Source organism: Heptranchias perlo, chromosome 7, assembly GCF_035084215.1.
Source record: "Heptranchias perlo isolate sHepPer1 chromosome 7, sHepPer1.hap1, whole genome shotgun sequence".
Taxonomy (NCBI): Eukaryota; Metazoa; Chordata; class Chondrichthyes; order Hexanchiformes; family Hexanchidae; genus Heptranchias; species Heptranchias perlo.
Genome location: NC_090331.1, coordinates 40,996,278 through 41,019,091, shown reverse-complemented (window position 1 = coordinate 41,019,091; position 22,814 = coordinate 40,996,278). Strand labels below are relative to the sequence as shown.

The 22,814-nt window shown below is 41.7% G+C and overlaps 1 protein-coding gene across 1 annotated transcript in view; it reads left to right on the top strand.

The window, feature by feature from the left end:
• Window positions 1-19,451, top strand: part of LOC137323642 (grancalcin-like) — a 39,952-nt gene extending 20,501 nt beyond the window's left edge. The window contains exons 4-8 of the mRNA XM_067987371.1: window positions 9,294-9,337; window positions 10,107-10,254; window positions 15,961-16,074; window positions 18,330-18,388; window positions 18,879-19,451. Of these exons, the coding sequence (XP_067843472.1) occupies window positions 9,294-9,337; window positions 10,107-10,254; window positions 15,961-16,074; window positions 18,330-18,388; window positions 18,879-18,905 (392 nt within the window). The 3' untranslated portion in view covers window positions 18,906-19,451. The remainder of the gene's footprint in view (window positions 1-9,293; window positions 9,338-10,106; window positions 10,255-15,960; window positions 16,075-18,329; window positions 18,389-18,878) is intronic.
• The last annotated feature ends 3,363 nt before the right edge of the window (window positions 19,452-22,814 follow it).

The following is a 22,814-nucleotide window of genomic DNA, read 5'->3' as shown; positions in this document are numbered from 1 at the left end:
GACATCTGTCACATGTCCCCTTTATCTGCTTCATCTTACTGTCATCCCTTTTGACATCCAGGGAGCTCTGACTTTGGTTGTCCCTTGTGGGAATGTACCTCGACTGTACCTGAACCATCTTCTCTTTAAAGGCTGCCCGTTATTTGATTGCAGTTTTGTCTGCCAGTCATTGATTCCAATTTACCCGGGCCAGATCCATTCTCAACCCATTGAAATTAACCCTCCTCCAATTAAATATTTTTACCCAAGATTGCTCCTTGTCCTTTTCCATAATTAATTTAAACCGTATGATATGATCACTGTTCCCCCACTGACACTTGCTCCACTTGACCAACTTCATTCCCCAGAACTAGATCCAGCAATGCCTTCTTCCTCGTTGGGCCAGAAACATACTGATCAAGAAAGTGCTCCTGAACGCACTTCAGAAATTCCTCCTCCTCTTTGCCCTTTACATTATTACTATCCCAGCCTTTCTTAGGATAGTTGAAATCCCCCATTATCGCTACTCTATAGTTTTTGCACCTCTCTAATTTCCCTGTAAATTTTCTCCTTTATAGTTTGCTTCTCCCACTCGTTGATGGCCTATAGAATACACCTAGTAGTGTAATGGCTGTTTTTAGCCCTTGATGTACTGTAAATGACTTTACTAGTTTGAATGTGCTGTTCTTGGGGCCCTGTTGAGAATTCTCATTTGTTGGCAGTATTTCCTGTTTTGAAATGTTTGTTTATTTAAAAGTCAGAAATTACCCTGTCTCATCATGTTATGCAATGATGTTGATTTTCAGTCTACTTATTTCCAATTGGCTGAAAAAAAAGCATTTGTTTTAAAAGTTTCTTCCATCTCAAATGGAAGCAGGAGAAGGAAGAAATTAGATTTTTTATTTGTATTATAGAAAAGGTGGACAAGGTTAAGCTATAATAAGGGAGACAGACAATGGGGGAAGAGCAGGTGAGCAAAATTAGTGTTGAATTTGATTAAAATTGTATTTTAGTTGTATGGCATTCGAGCCAGTCTAGACTCTTTAATAGCTTTAGTTTGAAAGTGGAAAACTTAACAAACCAGAAGGAACGGCGGTATATTTCCAGTCGGGATGGTGTGTGACTTGGAGGGGAACCTGCAGGTGGTGTTCCCATGTGCCTGCTGCCCTTGTCCTTCTAGGTGGTAGAGGGCGCAGGTTTGGGAGGTGCTGTCGAAGAAGCCTTGGCGAGTTGCTGCGGTGCATCCTGTAGACAGCACATACTGCAGCCACGGTACGCTGGTGGTGGAGGGAGTGAATGTTTAGGGTGGTGGATGGGGTGCCAATCAAGCGGGCTGCTTGAGTGTTGGAGCTGCACTCATCCAGGCAAATGGAGAATATTCCATCACACTCCTGACTTGTGCCTTGTAGATGGTGGAAAGGCTTCGGGGAGTAAGGTGGTGAGCCACTTGCTGCAGAATACCCAGCCTCTGACCTGCTCTTGTAGCCACAGTATTTATATGGCTGGTCCAGTTAAATTTCTGGTCAATGGTGAGCCCTAGGATGTTGATGGTGGGGGATTCACAATGGTAATGCTGTTGAATGTCAAGAGGAGGTGGTTAGACACTCTCTTGTTGGAGATGATCATTGCCTGGCACTTGTCTGGCGTGAATGTTACTTGCCACTTATCAGCCCAAGCCTGGATGTTGTCCAGGTCTTGCTGCATGCAGGCACGGACTGCTTCATTATCTGAGGGGTTGTGAATGGAACGGAATGCTGTGCTATCATCAGGAATCATTCCTATTTCTGACCTTATGATGGAGGGAAGGTCATTGATGAAGATGGTTGGGCCGAGGACACTGCCCTGAGGAACTCCTGCAGCAATGTCCTGGGGCTGCGATGATTGGCCTACAAAACCATTACCATTTTCCTTTGTGCTAGGTATGACGCCAGCCACTGGCGAGTTTTCTGCCTGATTCCCATTGACTTCAATTTTACAGGAGCTCCTTGGTGCCACACTGGGTCAAATGCTGCCTTGATGTCACCGGCAATCACTCTCACCTCAGCTCTGGAGTTTAGTTCTTTTGTCCATGTTTGGACCTAGGCTGTAATGAGGTCTGGAGCTGAGTGGTCCTGGCAGAACCTAAACTGAGCATCGGTGAGCAGGTTATTGGTGGGTAAGTGCCGCTTGATGGAAGGTGTCGTCGACAGTGCTATCACTTTGCTGATGATTGAGAATAGACTGATGGGGCGGTAATTGGCTGGATTGGATTTGTCCTGCTTTTTGTGGACAGGACATACCTGGGCAATTTTCCACATTGTCGGGTAGCTGCCAGTGTTGTAGCTGTACTGGAACAGTTTGGCTGGAGGCGTGGCTAGTTCTGGAGCACAAGTCTTCAGCACTACAGCCGGGATGTTGTGGGGACCCATAGCCGTTGCTGTATCCAGTGCACTCGGGTGTTTGTTGATATCACGTGGAGTGAATCGAATTGGCTGAAGACTGGCTTCTGAGATGTTGGGGATATCGGGAGGAGGCCAAGATGGATCATCCACTCGGTACTTCTGGCTGAAGACGGTTGCAAACCACAGAACCATAGAAAAGATACAGCACAGAAGGAGGCCATTCGGTCCATTGTGTCTGCGCCGGCTTGAAGAACAACCAGGTGCCCATTCTAATCCCACCTTCCAGCACCCAGTCCATAGCCCTGCAGCTTACAGCACTTTAGGTGCAGGTCCAGGTATTTTTGAAAGAGTTGAGGGTCCCTGCCTCTACCACCAATTCGGGCAGCGAATTCCTTACACCCACCACCCTCTGGGTAAGAGAGTTTTTCCCCATGTCCCCTGTAATCCTTCTGCCAATCAGCTTAAATCTATGTCCTCTAGTTCTTGAACTCTCCACTAGGGGAAACAGGTACTTCCTGTCTACTCTATCTAGGCCCCTCATAATTTAGTACACCTCAATCAAGTCTCCCCTCAGCCTCCTCTGCTCCAAGGAAAACAACCCCAGTCTATCCAATCTCTCCTCGTAGCTGCAATTTTCAAGCCCTGGCAACATTTTTGTAAATCTCTGCACTCTCCAGAGCAATTACGTCCTTCCTGTAATGTGACCAGAACTGCGCACAATACTCCAGCTGTGGCCTTACCCGCGTTTCATACAGTTCCATCATTACATCCCTGCTTTTGTATTCTATACCTCGGCTAATAATGGAGAGCATTTCGTATGTCTTCTTCACAACCTTATCTACCTGTACTGCCAACTTCAGGGACCTGTGCACATGCACTCCAAGGTCTCTCATTTCCTCTACCCCTCAATATATTCCCGTTTACTGCGTATTCCCTTTTACTGTTTGCCCTCCTTAACTGCATTACCTCACACTTCTTCGGGTTGAACTCCATTTGCCACTTTTCTGCCCACTCCACCAACCCATTCATATTTTCTCAGAGTCTACAGCTATCCTCTTCACTATCAACTACACAGCCAATTTTTGTGCAGTCTGCAAATTTGCCAATCATGCCCCCTACATTCAATTCCAAATCATTAATATATACCACAAACCGCAAGGGACCCAACACTGAGCCCTATGGCACACCACTGGAAACAGATTTCTATTCGCAAAGACATCCATCGATTTTTACCCTTTGTTTCCTGTTACTGAGCCAATTTTGAATCCAATTTACCAAATTTCCCTGTATCCCATGGGCTTTTACCTTTCTGACCAGTCTGCCGTGTGGGACCTTGTCAAATGCCTTACTAAAATCCATGTAGACAACATCCACTGCAATATCCTCATCAATCCTCCTGGTCACTTCCTCAAAGAATTCAATCAGATTTGTACGGCATGACCTTCCCTGAACATATCCATGCCTTTCCAAGTGACAGTTTATCCTATCTCTCAGTATTGATTCTAATAGTTTGCCCATAAACGAAGTAATACTGACCGGCCTATAATTGTTCGGCCTTTCCCTCGTACCCTTTTTAAACAATGGTACTACGTTTGCAGTCTTCCAGTCGTCCGGTACCTTCCCTGTGTAGTGAGGATTGGAAAATTATCCTCAGAGCATCCGTTATTTCCTCCCTGACTTCCTTCAATAGCCTAGGAAACAATCCATCTGGCCCTGGTGACTTATCAACTTTCAAGGATTCCAGTCCCTCTAGTACTTCCCCTCTTGCTATGTTTAGCGTATCCTATATTTCACACCTCCTCTTCAACTAATACGTCGGGATCATCCCTTTCGTTTGTGAATACGGAGACAAAATATTCATTTAAAACCCTACCCACATCCTCTGCTTCTACACACAAGTTACCCTTATCCCTGATAGGTCCCACCTGTTCCTTAGCTATCCTCTTGTTCTTAATGTACTGAGAAAACATCTTTGGTTTTCTTTAATCTTACTAGCTAATATTTTTTCATTCCTTCTCTTTGCTCTCCTCATTTCCTTTTTTTATGTCATCCCTGTACTTTTTATACTCCTCTAGGCTTTCTGCAGTATTTAGTTTTCTGTGACAGTTATGAGCTTTCTTTTTCTGCTTTATCTTGCCCCGTATACTTCTAGACAACCAGGGGGCTCTAGATTTGGCAGTGCCACCCTTTTTCTTTGAGGGGACGTGTCTGCATTGTACCCATAGAATTTCACTTTTTAGTGCCTCCCACTGGCTTGCCTCTGATTTCTCCTCAAGGAGTTGTGTCCAGTCCACTTCTGCCAAATCACCTCTTAGTTCTGTAAAAATTTGCCTTCCCCCAATTTTAAAATGTTTACTCCTGATTTAACTCTGTCCTTTTCCATAATAATGCTGAAATTAACTGAATTGTGGTCAATATCCCCAATATGGTCACCCACTGTCACTTGCCCATCTTCATTTCCCAGGACTAAATCTAGAATTGAATCCCCTCTTGTTGGGCTTGTCACGTACTGGCTTAAAAAAGTTCTCCTGGACACCGATCAAGAATTTTGCACCCTCTGTGCCCCTCACACTGTTTGAATCCCAGTTGACGTTACGGTAGTTGAAGTTCCCTACTATAATTGCCCTATTATTTTTGCACTCTGAAATTTGCCTACATATTTGTTCTTCTATCTCCCTTTCGCTATTCAAGGGTCTATAGTAATGTGACGGCCCCTTTTTTCTTATTTCTTAGCTCAACCCATATGGCCTTGATTGATGATCCATTTTTTATCACCTACTCTATCCTGCCTGAAAACTCTATATCCAGGGATATTGAGCTGCCAATTATCCCCCTCTTTAAGCCAGGTTTCCGTTATAGCAGTGATATCATGTGGCCATGTGTCTATCTGCGCCCTTAGCTCATTTGCTTTGTTTGTAATACTCCTTGCATTGAAGTATATACCCTTTAACCCCTTCAAATTCCTGTGCTGAACGCTATTTAACCTTTGCTTCTTTTTACCTTTGAGTCGCTAACTACGTCACTAACTGCTTTTCAATTTCCAGTTTCCTGGTCTGAATTTGTCCTATCTGTACCTGCCCTTTGGTTCCCATCCCCCTGCCAAACTAGTTTAAACCCTCCCCAGCAGAACCAGCAATGCCCCCGTGAGGATATTGTTCCTGGTTCTGCTTGTACAGGTCCCGCCTTTCCCAGAATCGGTCCCAATGCCTCAGGAATTTAAACCCCTTCCTCCTACACCATCTCTCAAGCCAAGCATTCATCTGGTCTATTCTCCTATTTCTGCTCTCACTAGCACGTGGCACTGGGAGTAATCCTGAGATTACTACCTCAGAGGTCCTGCTTTTTAATTTATTTCCTAACTCCCTATATTCTGCTTGCAGGACCTCATCCCTTTTTTTTTACCGATATGGACCACGACCTCTGGCTGTTCACCCTCCCCCTTCAGAATGTCCTGCAGCCGCTCCATGACATCCTTGACCCTGGCACCAGGGAGGGAACATACCATCCTGGAGTCAGGTCTGTGGCCGCAGAAACGCCTATCTGTTCCCCTTACAATGGAATCCCCTATCACTATTGCTCTCCCATTCTTTTTCCTCCCCTCCTGTGCAGCTGAGTCACTCGTGGTGCCATGGTCGTGGCTCTTGCTGCAGTCCCCTAATAAGCCATCTCCCCCAACAATATCCAAAGCTGAATATCTGTTTGAGAGGGAGATGGCCCCAGGGGACTCCTGCTCTACCTGCCTAGTCCTTTTACTCTGCCTGGTGGTCACCCATTTCCTTTCTGCCTGCGTAATCTTTACCTACGGTGTGACCACCTCACTGAACGTGCTATCCACGATAATCTCAGCATTGCGGATGCTCCAATGAATCCACCTGCAGCTCCAGCTCCGAAATGCCGTTGCCCAGTAGCTGCAGCTGGACACACTTCCTGCGCACATGGTCGCCAGATACATTGGTAGTGTCCATGACTTCCCACATAGCGCAGGAGGAGCATGACATGGGGCGAGCTCTGCTGCCATGACTTGACTTGGATTAAGCTCGTTAGTTACTCCTTTAAATTACTGAATTTAGAGAATGTTAACGACACTAGGGACCTAGATTCACTAAAAAAAAACACTACTTGCTACAAGACCTGCAGACTTTACCTTTTTACTTTAGGTACTGCACTGTAGAATATTAGAAATACTCACCTGAACCTACTTACCAATCAGCTGCCTCCCCTGCGCCACGTCACTTTTTCACTGGTGACGTCCCCTTTGGAACTCCGCCGCAGGTCTCAGTTTATCCGCCTCCGATCTCACTTGGCTCAGCTCTCCCGCTCTCGGGCCCTCCTTTATCCGCCTCCGATCTCGCTTGGCTCAGCTCTCCCGCTCTCGGGCCCTCCTTTATCCGCCTTGTCTTTTGCACTCACATGCTGTGCTCTGCCATCATTGAGGATGGGGATGTTCACTGAGCCTCCTCCTCCTAGTTGTTTAATTGTCCACCTCCATTCACGACTGGATTTGGCAGGACTGCCGAGCTTTGATCTGATCCGTTGGTTGTGGAGTCACTTAGCTCTGTCTGTAGCATGTTTTTTTTATTCGTTCATGGGATGTGGGTGTCGCTGGCAAGGCCAGCATATATTGCCCATCCCTAATTGCCCTTGAAGATGGTGAGCCGCCTTCTTGAACTGCTGCAGTCCGTGTGGTGAAGGTTCTCCCACAGTGCTGTTTGGTAGGGAGTTCCAGGATTTTGACCCAGCAACGATGAAGGAACGGTGATACATTTCCAAGTCGAGATGGTGTGTGACTTGGAGGGGAATGTGCAGGTGGTGTTGTTCCCATGTGCCTGCTGCCCTTGTCCTTCTAGGTGGTAGAGGTCGCGGGTTTGGGAGGTGCTGTCGAAGAACCCTTGGCGAGTTGCTGCAGTGCATCCTGTGGATGGTACACACTGCAGCCACGGTGCACCGGTGGTGAAGGGAGTGAATATTTAGGGTGGTGGATGGGGTGCCAATCAAGCGGGCTGCTTTGTCCTAGATGGTGTCGAGCTTCTTGAATGTTGTTGGAGCTGCACTTATCCAGGTAAGTGGAGAGTATTCCATCACACTCCTGACCTGTGCCTTGTAGATGGTGGAAAGGCTTTGGGGAGTCAGGAGGTGAGTCACTTGCTGCAGAATACCCAGCCTCTGACCTGCTTTTGTGGCTGGTCCAGTTAATGTTGTTTCTGCTGTTTAGCATGCATGTAGTCCTGTGTTGTAGCTTCACCAGGTTGGCACCTCATTTTTAGGTATGCCTTGTGCTGCTCCTGGCATGCTCTTCCACACTTCTCATTGAACCAGGGTTGATCCCCTGGCTTGTTGGTAATGGTTGAGTGAGGAATATGCTGGGACATGAGGTTACGGATTGTGCTTGAATACAATTCTGCTGCTGATGGCCCACAGCGCTTCATGGATGCCCAGTTTTGAGCTGCTAGATCTGTTATGAATCTATCCCATTTAGAATGGTGGTAGTGCCACACAACACAAGATGTAACTGGTGGCGTGCCACAGGGATCATGCTGGGGCCTCAACTATTTACAGTCTATCAGTGACTTGGATTAAGGGACTGAATGTATGGTTGCTAAATTTGCTGATGACACAAAGGTAGGTAGGAAAGTAAGTTGTGAAGAGGACATAAGGAGTCTGCAAAGGGATACAGATATGTTCAGTGAGTGGGCAAAAATTTGGCAGATGGAGTATAATGTGGGAAAATGTGAACTTGTCCACTTAGGCAGGAAGAATAGAAAAGAAGTATATTATTTAAATGGAGAGAGATTGCAGAACTCTGAGGTACAGAGGGATCTGGGTATCCTAGTACATGAATCACAAAAAGTTAGTATGCAGGTACAGCAAGTGATTAGGAAGGCAAATGAAATGTCACTTATTGCAAGGGGAATATAAAAGTAGAGATGTTTTGCTACAGCTGTACAGGGCATTGGTGAGACCACATCTAGAATACTGTGTGTAGTTTTGATCTCCTTATTTAAGAAAGGACATAATTGCTTTGAAAATGGTTCAGAGAAGATTCACTTGACTGATTCCTGGGATGAGGGGGTTATCTTATGAGGAAAGGTTGGACAAGTTGGGTCTGTGTACATTGGAGTTTAGAAGAATGAGAAGTGATCTTATTGAAACATATAAGATCCTGAGGGGACTTGAAGGAGTAGATGCTGAGAGGATGTTTCCCCTTGTGGGAGAGACTAGAACTAGGGGACACAGCTTAAAAATAAGGGGTCTCCCATTTAAGACGGAGATGAGGAGAATTTTTTTTCAGAGGCTCGTGAGTCTGTGGAACTCCCTTCCCCAGAGAGCGGTGGAGGAAAGGTCATTGAATATTTTTAAGGCTGAGTTAGATAGATTCCTGATTAACAAGGGAGTCAAAGGTAGATGGGAAAGTAGGGTTGAGGTCACAACCTGATCAGCCATGATCTTATCAAACGGCAGAACAGGCTCGAGTGGCCGAATGGCCTACTCCTGCTCTTAATTTGTATTATCCTGGCTAGCATTTATCCCTCAACCAGTATCACCAAAACAGATCGTGTGGTCATTCATCTCATCACAGCTGCCATGTTTCCTACATTACAACAGTGACTACAATTCAAAAGTAGTACATTGGCTGTGAAGCACTTTGGGATGTCCTCAGGTTGTGAAAGGCATTATATAAATACAAGTTAATTCTTTTTTAATATGGGAGTTGGAAAACTTCCTGTTAGTATAAGAAAATGTAACTTATTTTACAACTGTCAAACAGTTTACACAATATAGTTGAAAAAGAAACCTGCATTAATTTAAGCTTGTTTCCTGTTTCTAATAATCTGTTTTGATTTTTTTCAGTTAGCCTATAAAATGTATGTATTCCTGTTTTTACTGCAAACTGTTCATTTCATACCTCTAATAATTTTATCATGTTGTTTTCAGCTTTTAGTTTGGAGACCTGCAGAATCATGATAGCCATGCTGGATGTATCCTAATAACCTTTTGATGTGTTGGTGCCACATTGGAATATTTATCATTAGTCACGTGTACAACTGCTGTGATATCTGTGTTTTAGGTGTTTAAGATGCAGAAGATTTAACTTGTGAAACTAGGTATAATGAATATGTACAAAAGCAAAATATTGCAGATGCTGGAAATCTGAAATAAAAACACAAAATGCTCAGCAGGTCAGGCAGCGTCTGTGGAGAGGGATACAGTGTTAACGTTTCAGGTCAATGACCTTTTATCAGAACAGGTCTTCGACCTGAAACGTTAACTGTTTCTCTCTCCACAGATGCTGCCTGACCTGAGTGTTTCCAGAATTTTCTATTTTAATTTTATAACACATGTACATCACAATCACTTTCTTCACCACTTCAACCCCTTTGACATAAAATCTTTCCCGTAAAGCATCTCTTGTTTTATTTTATAATTGCCATTTACAGGGCTCCTCCAAAACTATAACAAGGAGGTGCTCTATGGGTAAGTACTTGTCCACTAATAACTTTCTAAGATTACTGTTTTTTCCTATCATTGCTAAGTAAAATATCAAACTACAGTCCTCCATTTTAACTCATTCATCTTTTTATTAATTACATATTTTGGCAGATTATAGTATACAATTTAATATTGCAGTGATTGGTAAAATATTTTTGGAAAAATGGTTGTGTTAATTCTGGTTTAAACTTCATCCTCGTATAGTAGATGCTTTAGTTTTATCAGCAACAAACATGATTCTTGACCAGAGCATTTCAGAGAGACATGACTGGGAAAATGGGCTTTAATGAATTTAAAGAGCTGTGGGCAGCACTGAATGGATGGAAACAGAACTTCATGATGTATGATCAGGATAGAAGTGGGACGGTAGAACCGCTTGAGCTTGGTCAGGCTATTACATCAATGGGTAAGTAGTAAATCTCAAATCCTAAGCTGTTCATTTTAAGGTAATGAAATTTTTTAAAGTCCTTTCTTAATATGTATACTAGTATTGTACTATGGAAATATTGGGTGGAATTTAATGGATCTTCCTGTTTTCATTGTTACTGTTTAAGATGACCATGTCATACTTCTAGAAGAGTTAAGTTCTGTTACAATGGTAAGAAATATAATTTTATCCTAACTATAATATATCCTGCAAATAAAACCTAATTTAATGTGACCAGGGTAATTGCTAGTTTACCTGAACAAGATTTTTGTGTGTTTGTAAATTTTTTTGAAGAAAATTTGTAATTTATGAATTTCAACAAAAGTGATGGAAGGGAGCTGAGTGAGGAACTCTTAAGAAATGGGGAATGTAGAGGGAACTGGAAAAGAAGTTGAAGGATGAAAATATTTTTTTAAAAAGCCATGGAAACAAAATTAGACAAAATGTACGAGGAATTCAAGTTCTAAGAATTCTCGTTTCTGGGACAACCTTGATAAAGCATTAGGATGGTAAAATACAATTCATTAAAACTTGATTGAAGTTACTTGACTACAAGGGCCTGTAGCAATTATTGATTAGTACTAGATGATCTCCCATGGTTCTGCTCATGGAAAAAAATTGGCCTGGAGTGCTTTGATGGTAGATTGGAATTAAATGTTTAAAAATAATTCTTGGTTGAAATCTTTATCCTGGGCACCTCAAACTCACAACGGTGGTAAAAAGATAAGTTTAATGAAAACCTTTCGTAATAAAAAGATAAATATAGGTTAAAGTAGATAAGTCGCCCGGCCCGGATGGGATGCATCCTAGGTTGCTGAGGGAAGTAAGGGTGGAAATTGTGGAGGTACTGGCCATAATCTTCCAAACATCCGTAGATACGGGGGTGGTGTCAGAGGACTGGAGAATTGCAAATGTTACAACCTTGTTCAAAAAAGGGTGTAAGCATAAACCCAGCAACTATAGGCCAGTCAGTTTAACCTCAGTGGGGAAACTTTTAGAAACGATAATCCGGGACAGAATTAACAGTCACTTGGACGAGGGTGAATTGATTAGAGACTTGTTAAAGGCAATTGTGTTTAACTAACCTGATAGAATTTTTTGATGAGGTAACAGAGAGGGTGGATGAGGGCAGTGTAGTTGATGTGGTGTATATGGACTTTCAAAAGGCGTTTGATTAGGTGCCACACAGTAGGCTTATCAAGATTGCGGCCATGGAAGCAACGTGGATACAGAATTGGCTAAGGGACAGGAAACAGTAGTAGTGAATGGTTGTTTTTCGGACTGGAGGGAGGTGTACAGTGGTGTTCCCCAGAGGTCAGTGCTGGTTTCTTGATATATTAATGACTTGGACTTGGGTGTTCAGGGCACAATTTCAAAATTTGCAGATGACACAAAACTTGGAAGGGTAGTAAATTTGAGGAGGATAGTGATAGACTTCAAGAGGATATAGACAGGCTAGTGGCATGGCTGGACACGTGGCAAATGAAATTTAATGCAGAAAAATGCAAAGTGATATACTTCGGTAGGAAGAACGGGGAGAGGCAATATAAACTAGAGGGCACAACTCTATAAAAGGGGTACAGAAACAAGAGATCTGGGGATTTGTGCACAAATCGTTGAAGGTGGCAGGGCAGGTTGAGAAAGTGGTTAAAAATCCATATGGGATCCTGGGCTTTATAAATAGAGGCATAGAGTGCAAAAGTATGGAAGTCATGATGAACCTTTATAAAACACTGGTTCGGCCTCAACTGGAGTATTGTGTCCCGTTCTGGGCACCGTACTTCAGGAAAGATGTGAAGGCCTTATAAAGGGTGCAGAAGAGATTTACTAGAATGATTCCAGGGATGAGGGACTTTAGTTACATGGATAGACTGGAGAAGCTGGGGTTGTTCCTTGGAACAGAGACCGTTGCGAGGAGATTTGATAGAGGTATTCAAAATCATGAAGGGTCTAGACAGAGTGAAACTGTTCCATTGGCGGAAGGGTCAAAGACCAGAGGGCATAGATTTAAGGTGATTGGTTCTTTTGCCAAAGGTGACATGAGGAAAAACTTTTTTACACAGCGAGTGGTTAGGATCTGGAATGCACTGCCTGAGGGGGTGGTGGAGGCAGATTCAATCATGGCCTTCAAAAGGGAACTGGATAAGTACTTGAAAGGAAAAAATTTGTAGGGCCACGTGGAAAGGGCAGGAGTGTGGGGCTAGCTGGATTGCTCTTGTATAGAGCTGGCACGCACACTATGGGCTGAATGGCCTCCTTCCATGCTGCTATGATTCTAGGTTGAAATCTCTAAGAAGGCTGTGCAATATAACAATCTTTTTCTGCTCTTTATTTTGAGCAAGAATGAAACCTTTAAGAAGCCAGTCTCAAACAGATAAATAGTGGAATTCAACCTTCTCTCAAAATCGGGAACGCTGTTAAGCCCATACTGGAAAAGTGTCACTTTGAAGGTGCTTTATAATGTCATTAATGGCAGTGTGATTGCTATTTCCACTGGTTGGTCCCTGGGTAGCAACAATCTCAGCTGGAAAGAAAGCATCACTTATAGGACCAATGAGAAGTGGACCACAGACCAATGATAAATCAGCTTTTCCAATTACATTCTTCCCATGGACTAATTCCTATGTGGGTCACACCCTCCATTGAAAAGTTTTACAAAAATAATTCCTATGGGAATTACAATGTAAAAATGTCCTCACATGGTTTACTTTTCACCTGAAGTTCCCTGTCGTACTGTAGGTGGTAATCTAATAGGATTTGCAATATTAATCTTACTACTTATGTGTCACGGCTCCCTGTAACATCACCATGTGTCACTATTATTTTCCCCCACAAGTCACTCAAATTGCTATCTGAAAAGAATTTTAACTGCTATTTTTTTAGTAACATATTCTGTATTAAAAGTAAAGTTTAAATATTTTTTTAAAATGCAAATTTCACAATAACATATACATTTAATTGTCTTTGTTTTTTAATGTCTACATTTAAAGTTTTTAAATTGAAGGCCTCTGCTTGCCTAAAAAGCTTCGGGTTGTACTTCATATTTTTGTCCAGAGCTAAATTTATATTGTGCTGTCTGACCATGTGCTGTGTATCCAGTTTCCCAGCATGCACCAGTACCATTTAGACACTGAACTGCTGAATGTTTTTCGTTAGCTACTAGTAGTTTTTGTTCAGTTATTTTTCAAACTTATTTGAAGAAAAGCTGGAGGGCAGATTTCAGAAGTTTCATTCAGGTAATGTTTATGTTGAGTTTTAAGAGGCTGTGTACAAGAGGAAAAAGACTAACTACTGATTACACACCGTTATAGCTTTTGTTCTATACTCTATAAACTTCAGAAAGCATATTTAAGCTAATGGCAATTCCTCATTCTAATTTGAGTTCTTAATTCAACTTAGTTTTTTTTAAATACTGAAAAAGTCTTGGGGAAGAGGGGGAAAAGGTTGACGGTGAAGGGATCTCACCACCCACCTTTGGGGGGAATGAATGGGTGCCAGGAGGGAGTGGATGGAGGGTTAAACCTAACATGACAGCAGAGGAGGGGGAGGAGAAAATGCAAGGTTTGAGCAGGTAGCTCAAAGGGAAGGTGGTAGTGAGAAAGCAAATCGGTAGAGGACATGATGAGAGCAAAAGGTTGGGGGGAAGCATGAGTGATGGGGGAGGGTATGAGAAGTGAGCTGCTAATGGCAGCAGGCTACTTTTTCCCCACAGTCCTCACCAGAAAATGGAGCTTGCAGCCCTCTGGTGCTCCTTTTCCCACGACACCATTCCATGCCACCCACTATCTCTTGCATGAAAGGTAAGAAGAAAAAGACAGAGAAGCAGAAGAGAATGGAGAGAGGGAAAGCAAAAATGTAGAGGCAGAAGAGAGACAGAGAAACGGCAACATAAAGACAACAGACTGGTAGGAGAGAGGCCATATTCTTTGACTTAGCGTGCGTAACGCCGTGGAAGATCGACTAGTAATATTAAAACTGTGACGTCTGGCAGAATTTCACCAAAAACCTGCATTGGTGATTAAGACTAGTACTGGCTGAGTAGAATAACCAAGAGAATGAGTCTGAAGTCAAACTTCATAAAAGGCGAGTGCATAGTTGAGCATGAAGATAATTAAGCTAGTTCCACTCTCCTTGAGCAATATTAAATTTTTGTTTGTAATTACTCAACAAAGTTAACTTGTTTTCTAAGCTACCTAATAGTGTAAATTTGGAGTGTTGGAAAGTATCAATTGTAGAATAACTTGTAGTTTAAAGTAAAATGGTGTACATTTTTCTGTGGTGGTTTATACATTACTCTTGAGCAACATATTCAGAGCTCTTATGGAAATAGTCCAAGAGGTCCATGTTATCTATATTTTAAAGTTGTAAATGAAATGGCCTAGTTTATTATATGCAGCTTAAGTTCTAGAAGCCCGAGATCCTTCACAAAGGTTAAAAAGAACCAAAATCTGCTGTATTTAGATTATTTCTTACTCTGATATTTAGGTATGTTTATAGCTCCATTGTATGGCATATCTGCCTATTAGGAAAAGTGCTGTGAAATGAAAGTTAATGAATTTATGAATACTTCTGTAAGTTGAATGTCAAACACTTAAGATATTAATCCTTTGTTGCTGCCGAGATGTTTACGGCAGTGCCTGCTCAATGAGTCACTCAGAGGAGTACCCAGTTTGTGTCTTATTGATGTGGCCAAGTTAGTTTTTAACATTTAACCTGAATTTTGGCCAAATAACTTCTCTTGGCGTTTAGACTGCCAATCGCAAAACAATTATTTACGTAAAGTCCACTGCTTAAACTTAAAAATAGGTACAGAAGAATTAATCATTAGATCACCCAGTTGTTCCAAGAAATTCCAGTTTCCCATACTGACTGCATTTTAAAAAGTTTTCAGTCATTGCTGCTGTAACCAAACTGCTAATAGGAGTATTTTTTTAATACTATATTAATGCTATACAATTGAAATAAATTAATGTATATTTGAAATTTATTATTAAATCTTTTTTTGGTTGCTCTTTTCATCATGTATTCCCCTCTCTTCCACACTTTGCCCCTCTGCACTTTTCATTTCTATCTAATGTAGCCCATTCAAACATTTTTTACTAGCCTCTGAGTTTCCACAAACCTTTTGGTAGTTGGATTCAGATTGTAAAAATTGCCATCTGATTTTTGAAAGCTGCCTCCAAGGACCAACTTTTCATCCATTCAGTGCTTAGAAGCAGAATGGTGGACATGGTCCATTGTAGATGTAGTTTAAGTATTGAACTACTGCTGCTGAGTTATCTTGCCAGTAGCCCGAGCAGTATCAACACATACTGATGAGAACGTTTTGTCTGTACTCAATTTATATAGGGAAAGAACAGTGGAGAGTGCTAATTTATTTTTAGTTGACTTTAGTAGTATACGGTTGGTTCTACAGTAATCAAGTTGCCTACCACCTGAGTGGCATTGTTTTAATATTATGCTTTGTTTTCAGCATCCTAGTGCATTGGCTGAAATCTCCAAAACAAATCTATCTGACCCAGCGAGCCTGGAATTGTTACTTGTCGAAGGATTTAATTTTGTGGGATCAATACAATTTTTAAATTTATTTCTTGCTTATTGTAGGTTTTATAAAATATTCTAGGTAATCTAAGAACATGATTTTACAAGACTTTGTTTTGAAAATGTTATTTTTGGTATTTCTAGGATACCGATTGAGTGCTCAAGCTATAACTGGTATTATAAAGCGCTACTGCAAGGATGGCAAGACTTACTTTGATGACTATGTTGCCTGCTGTGTGAAATTAAGGGCAGTTACAGGTATGCTTTATCCTTTTGTGTTAAATATACTCATGATTGAACTGTTGTCTTGAAGGACAAATGTGCATTAAATGCTGAAGAGTTTACTAATACTTTTTAGGTAACATCGATGCCACTTACAAAATTTGTTTGGGGTGGAAGAGAACAAACCAATTAGCTTTGGATCTTTTGTTGTTTCTACCCTTAATTATCAGAATAGTCTACATTTTGTGCAGATTAATGCCTATGGGGTTGAATCTGTCATTTTATGGATAGAGATTTTAACCACAATCTTGAGCAACAGGCTGTGACTATAGGCTACACCTTTCATTTTGAAAGACAATATTCCAAATTTTAATAGCACTGGGCCGTGGTTATCCCTAACCAAAAAGTAAGAATGTTTACATTCCATTAGTTTAAAGATGTTTGGTTTTCATCTATTTTCCACCTGGTAATTTTGTTCAAACTTATTCTTTAAGTAATGTAACCAAATTCCTCAAGAATGCATACAAGATGGCTATCCTGCCCATTTATCATAACAGACAGACGAGTCAGGTCCAGGACCTACTATGTCTGTAGACCTTAAGGATGTTTGTTTTTGATGTGGCCTTTGAGGAGTCCGTAGAAATATTCTTCAGCTTTCATTTGGCCGATGTTACTAATGAACACAACTGCTTTTCGACATTGTGCTTCTCGTCCATGGTTTTCGCAAAGTACCTTTCAGTGATAGTTGTGTACAGTTCTAGGGTTTAAGAACATACCCATGTCCAGACATCTGACTCGTCTGATTCAGTTCAACGTATGTCACAGTATTGCCTGGCGACAAGTGCCAGGCAATGACCACCTCCAACAAGAGAGAGTCTAACCACCTCCCCTTGACATTCAACGGCATTACCATCGCCGAATCCCCCACCATCAACATCTTGAGGATCACCATTGACCAGAAACTTAACTGGACCAGCCACATAAATACTGTGACCACAAGAGCAGGTCAGAGGCTGGGTATGCTGTGGCGAGTGACTCACCTCCTGATTTCTCCAAAGCCTTTCCATCATCTATAAGGCACAAGTCATGAGTGTAATGGAATACTCTCCACTTGCCTGGATGAGTGCAGCTCCAACAACACTCAGAAACTCGACACCATCCAGGACAGAGCAGCCTGCTTGATTGGCACCCCATCCACCACCTTAAATGTTCACTCCCTTCACCACCGACGCACTGTGGCTGCAGTGTACCATCCACAGGATGCACTGCAGCAACTCGCCAAAGCTTCTTCGACAGCATCTCCCAAACCCACGACCTCTACCACCTAGAAGGACAAGGGCAGCAAGCACATGGGAACAACACCACCTGCACATTCCCCTCCAAGTCACACACCATCCCGACTTGGAAATATATCGCCGTTCCTTCATCGTTGCTGGGTCAAAATCCTGGAACTCCTTAACTAACAGCACTGTGGGAGAACCTTCACCACACGGACTGCAGCAGTTCAAGAAGGCGGCTCACCACCACCTTCTCGAGGGCAATTAGGGATGGACAATAAATGCTGCCTTGCCAGCAACGCCCACATCACATGAACGAATTAAAAAAAAGATCCTAAGCCTAATTATAGTACTGATGTGGAGATGCCGGTGATGGACTGGGGTTGACAATTGTAAACAATTTTACAACACCAAGTTATAGTCCAGCAATTTTATTTTAAATTCACAAGCTTTCGGAGGCTTCCTCCTTCCTCAGGTAAATGTTCAGGAGCTCCTCGAAGCCTACGCATTTATACATATAGAACAATACATGGTGTTTACAGAATGCCCCTGCAACTGCCCGTTGCCAAGGCAATCACCGTGTTCAGACAGAGAGGTGTCTGCAGGTGACACCTCTCTGTCTGAACACGGTGATTGCCTTGGCAACGGGCAGTTGCAGGGGCATTCTGTAAACACTATGTATAAATGCGTAGGCTTCGAGGAGCTCCTGAACATTTACCTGAGGAAGGAGGAAGCCTCCGAAAGCTTGTGAATTTAAAATAAAATTGCTGGACTATAACTTGGTGTTGTAAAATTGTTTATAATTATAGTACCTCCACACACTCTGCTGGCTAAAATCTATGTTGTCAGGGACCTTCCCAAGCTGTGTGGTTTTACACTAAACTACACATTCCATTCCTTCACCGAGCCATCAGGGAGACTAGTTCACGCAGATCTTAATTTCAATTTTTATTACATTTGAAATAGTGAATAGAAACTATTTGTTTTACTCAACTTACATTGTTTTTGTTACAGATGCTTTCAGACGAAGAGACAGTCTGCAGCAAGGATATGTGAACTTTGGCTATGACGATGTAAGTGAGCTAAAATTGTACTGTTGTATACAGTAATTTTAAATTTTCTTTGTTTCTAACTTGTGCCATTAGCAGTAACAGCCCACAAACATTGATATTGGTGGACCCAGTGGTAGAATTAGTTTTTAATTTTGAGATGAGTAGGACAAAGTGATAGTGGTTTCAGATGTCAGAACCCGGACAGGTTCTATTTTTGAGGATTTTTAGGTAATATATTCTGTAGGTAAATATTGCTGTTTTACTGAATACTAAGTGATGAGCAGCTATCGAGTACTTTGCGCATGTATTCAATGAAACCTTAGTGAACATGAAATATGACTTTTTCTTAAACTCAAAAAGGGCGGTTTAGATTTGTTTGAATCATGGTCTTGAAATATTCTCGATGGATGTAATGGGACATGCTTTATAAGATTTGTTGCTTTTTAGTACTAGTTTAGCAATTGCAATGAATATTAACCTTTTCATTCTGCTTCACTATTCTTTCTTATAGTTTATCCAATGCACCATGTCCATTTGAGCACAAAATTGCATCCATTATGCAAAGACTAGTCGCTGATGATGGATTGAAACCAGTGATTTATATTGCTTTGAGGATAAATCGAACTTGCTCAAACTGCATACATGTCTAGTGGTTTTGTATATTTTTTTCTTTTTTTATTGTGTAAAATAAAAAAGGAAATTGGATTTTATGATGTGTACACAATTTGTTATGCTGTCACTTGCCAAATTGCGTATTTCTTTAATAGCTTGCGAAATATTAGTTTACAGGTAAATGGCTTTGCTGCAGTTGTGCCTCTTGGAATTTTGCGTAGTTTAATACAAATGTTTAGGTTTTTAGCCTATTGTAACGTATGATGTAACCAGGTTAATATGAATAATCACAATTTTTGTGAACCAAACATCACTTTGCATTTGACTAGCATTTCCATTTGCAATTTTTAAAAAAATTATATTTTTTTCACATTTTCATACTGCTTTTTCACCATGTAATAAAAACCTTTTACTTTCTGGTTAATGCTGGATACACAATTGTCAATGCAATAAAATAAAAACTAGTGACAAATGTTTTTAGATAAGGTGTCTTTGTGTGAAAAGAGAAATTAATGCCTCAGTATCTGTACTAAACAAATATTGTGCTCAGACATTCTAGAAAAACTCCTCCCCACCCTTCTTCCATCCATTTTTAAAAAAATAATAAGGGCTACGGACACTTGTCTTTAAGTTGTCTGACCAATCTGCGCTGGCACCCTCTGCAATCTTGTTCATTGGAGCATTCTTGTGTGAAAAATGTATCCGGTTTCAGACTGTTGGTGTTGTTGATGACCTCATCTAAATAATATTGCACTCTGTATACTGAATCTTGTCCTCATTGTATGTTCATCAATATCCAAATGAATAGTCATCCAACTGGGAAGTAAGGTCTGTGCATCCAGAACATCTTGCACTTTGGGATTGCTCCCTGTTGGAATCATTTTGGTTAAGTGTTCTTCCTCAACACCTTAGGGCCTCATTCTGAGCCTCACTTCAGTTTTTTTTTTCCAAAGTGGAGTTGAATCGAAGATCAGCCATGATCTTATGGAAGGGCAGAGCAAGCTCGTGGGCTCGTATGGCCTACTCCTCCTATTTCTTATGTATTCTCAACAGTAGGCCTTGTTTATACGCAAAGGAAAATATTCTAAGTGTGATTGTAATGTTTATCAGTTGTTTTTAATGGTTGCTTTCACTAAGTGCTGTAGAGTTTTATGAGGGTTTTTTTTGCCTCCAGTCTTTCAAGTTTTACTTTGAGTTCATTGCGGTTGCAGTTCTGATCAAGATGTGGTTAGTACCAGTTGGTTGAGGCTTACTGCCTTGGGTGCAATTTTTATTGTCAAACTGTCTCTTTGCTGGCGTCCAGTTTTAAAATCTGTATAACTTGATGTGGATTCTTCACAATGAGTTGCCCATATCAACTGCTAGTGTTGCACAATTACTGGAAGAGAAAAACCTGCTTCAAATTTACCAGACAGGGCCCCTTTTGGCTACTTTAATGGCTGCAACCTAAATCCTTCAGACAAGAATGGCTTTCCTTCATTTTTAAAAAAAAAATACAGTGTGTCCAGTTTCTTTAAAAAGACCCTTTGAGCTGCCTTTGAAACTCAGTTGGTAATGGGAGCATGAATTACTTTATTGCTGTTGGGGCAACAGCATTTGTGCCTTGGGGTAGGGACTTAAAAATTAGCCTGGGTTCATAATGGCTACACAGCGACCCCTGCTCAAAATGCAAGTGTGTGTGTTGGACTTGACTGTGATGCATTTTTGCTGCCCTCCTCCTTCCCAACCTACAATCGAATGACCTGACGAAACTTGCTCAGGCTCATACTTGATGCTGGAACCTGTGAAACTACCTCAGCAGCAGTCAACACATTAATGAGAAGGGGACAAAATTGGCAAAAACAAACAATCATTTCACATCAAAGAAAATTCCAATGCAGTAGAGGTTGTTCCAGGCTCACTAAAGGAATGAAGGCTCATTTGTGTTCCACAACAGCTTGAAAGGCTAGAGAGGTGGTGGTGGGGAAAGGAAACCCTAGTGGCTTCCACAATTTCTTGCAAGTAATCTGTTCAGAGTCCCATTGCATCTGTGCTGGAGTGGAGTAAATTATTAGTGTAAGTTGATGCAGACGTTAACTTCATTTTATGACATCAGCTCACTTGTCAGTTGAGGTTCTGATAAGATGGAGGTTTTGAAAGATGGAAATAGGAACGGCAGGAGTTGACAGGAAATTCATTCTACACAGGTAAGGGAAAAGTTGATTGATTAAAATTGCATTCAACCCACATTAAAGGAAGGATTTCAAGTGGTGTTCATGATGCTAGAGAATATTCGGAGCAGGAATGCAAGGAACTTTTAAATCCCCAACAATGACTGATTAAAATTCCAATAACTTCCATGCTAGGAGTTGAAAATCTTGTGTGGGGTTTTGATATGCCTGTTTCCTGTTTTTCTTTAATCCCTTACTTATGTGGATTTGTATAGGTTATCTCTAACTGCTAAGAAACTGTTTAATTCAACCTATTGCAGACTCTGGTTTCCCATTCATAGCAAAGATATATCTCAGAAAAACACAAAAAATCAGATAATGAAGCCTGATGGGATGCTGGAATTACTGGTGGAGCCTTTTGCATCTGCAAGAACTCTCCCCACACGACTGCCATTGAACTATTTGGCTAAGGTTGTTCATAAGAAATCTTAACTTTGAACTTTTTTTGCTTTAAACTCTTCAAGTGCAGTCAGTGGTGACATCAATTAATCTGCAGTGTATAGCTGCATAAAATGGGTGATTTGTACATTAAGGTGCAATGGGACTTAAAATCAAGTGGTACAGTTATCGCTCTTTTACCAATGTATGGCCATTTTAGCCCCACTGTTTCCTTGGGTAGTTTGACTCAAGCGAGAGCCTCTTGAATACATATTCGGAGTTCTATGACGTGCTTAGCATTGCAAAGCTTTTTTAATGGTCTACTGGGTCGAGCATCTGTTGAGGCCATTCCACTCAGTAAAACCTGCTGGGCAAGAAAAGTGGGCCGTTGTATGTGAGTTAAAAACTATTTTTGTGGGACAATGAGGAGCAGCATAAGTGCTTCTCCAGGCCCCACAAAGAGATTTTGGGCTGCCTCTTAAACATCACCATTAGTTTCCTGATAATGGCTTGTCAAACACTTAGTTTCTTTCTAGAATCTGGCTGCTTCTACTTTACAATATTTTTATCCAGGTGTCAGCATGTTCAGCAGAGAATATGTAATCAGTTGCAGGTAGTGTAGCAGTCTCTTCCTTAATCAAACATTGTAGGAAATTTTGATATGGGAGAGTGGGATGATGGGAGAAGAGGTGTACTTGTGTGGGGTGTGTTCCTGAATGGTGAGGAGGTGAGTCATGTTTCCAGCAGGAGCTCAGTATCTCCATAGGTGCTCATTCCTTCACTTACCTTGATCAGCCTGGTGCAATCATTGCCAAAAATATTTTAATGAATAGCTGTGGAATGACTGCCACTGCCACCTCCCTCCAGATTGCCTGCACATCCTTTTTCTGAGGCATTCCCCTGGATGCCAAAGAATCTTTGTCCTCTGTCTTTTATCTGCCAGTAGATCTTCATCACAGCTTCTGAGAATCTTTAAGGCTTTAGTCACTACAGACCCACCCCCAGATTGTCGTCCTCCTTCTCACATCGCTGGTCAATGTTCAAGTGTAGCTGCAGCCCTCTTCTAAGCGACCTCCATGCTTGTGGCCATTTCAGTTGCAGCAGCCCCGATTTCCTTTCTAGCTGTGAAGAACCAGTCAGGAATGGATTCTCACCCTGCCTTCTCAATGAAGCCCCTGCCAAAGAAAATGTGATCAGGTGTCAGCAGGATCATGTAGGTTTGGCAAATCCCCCTCATGCAGTCGTTT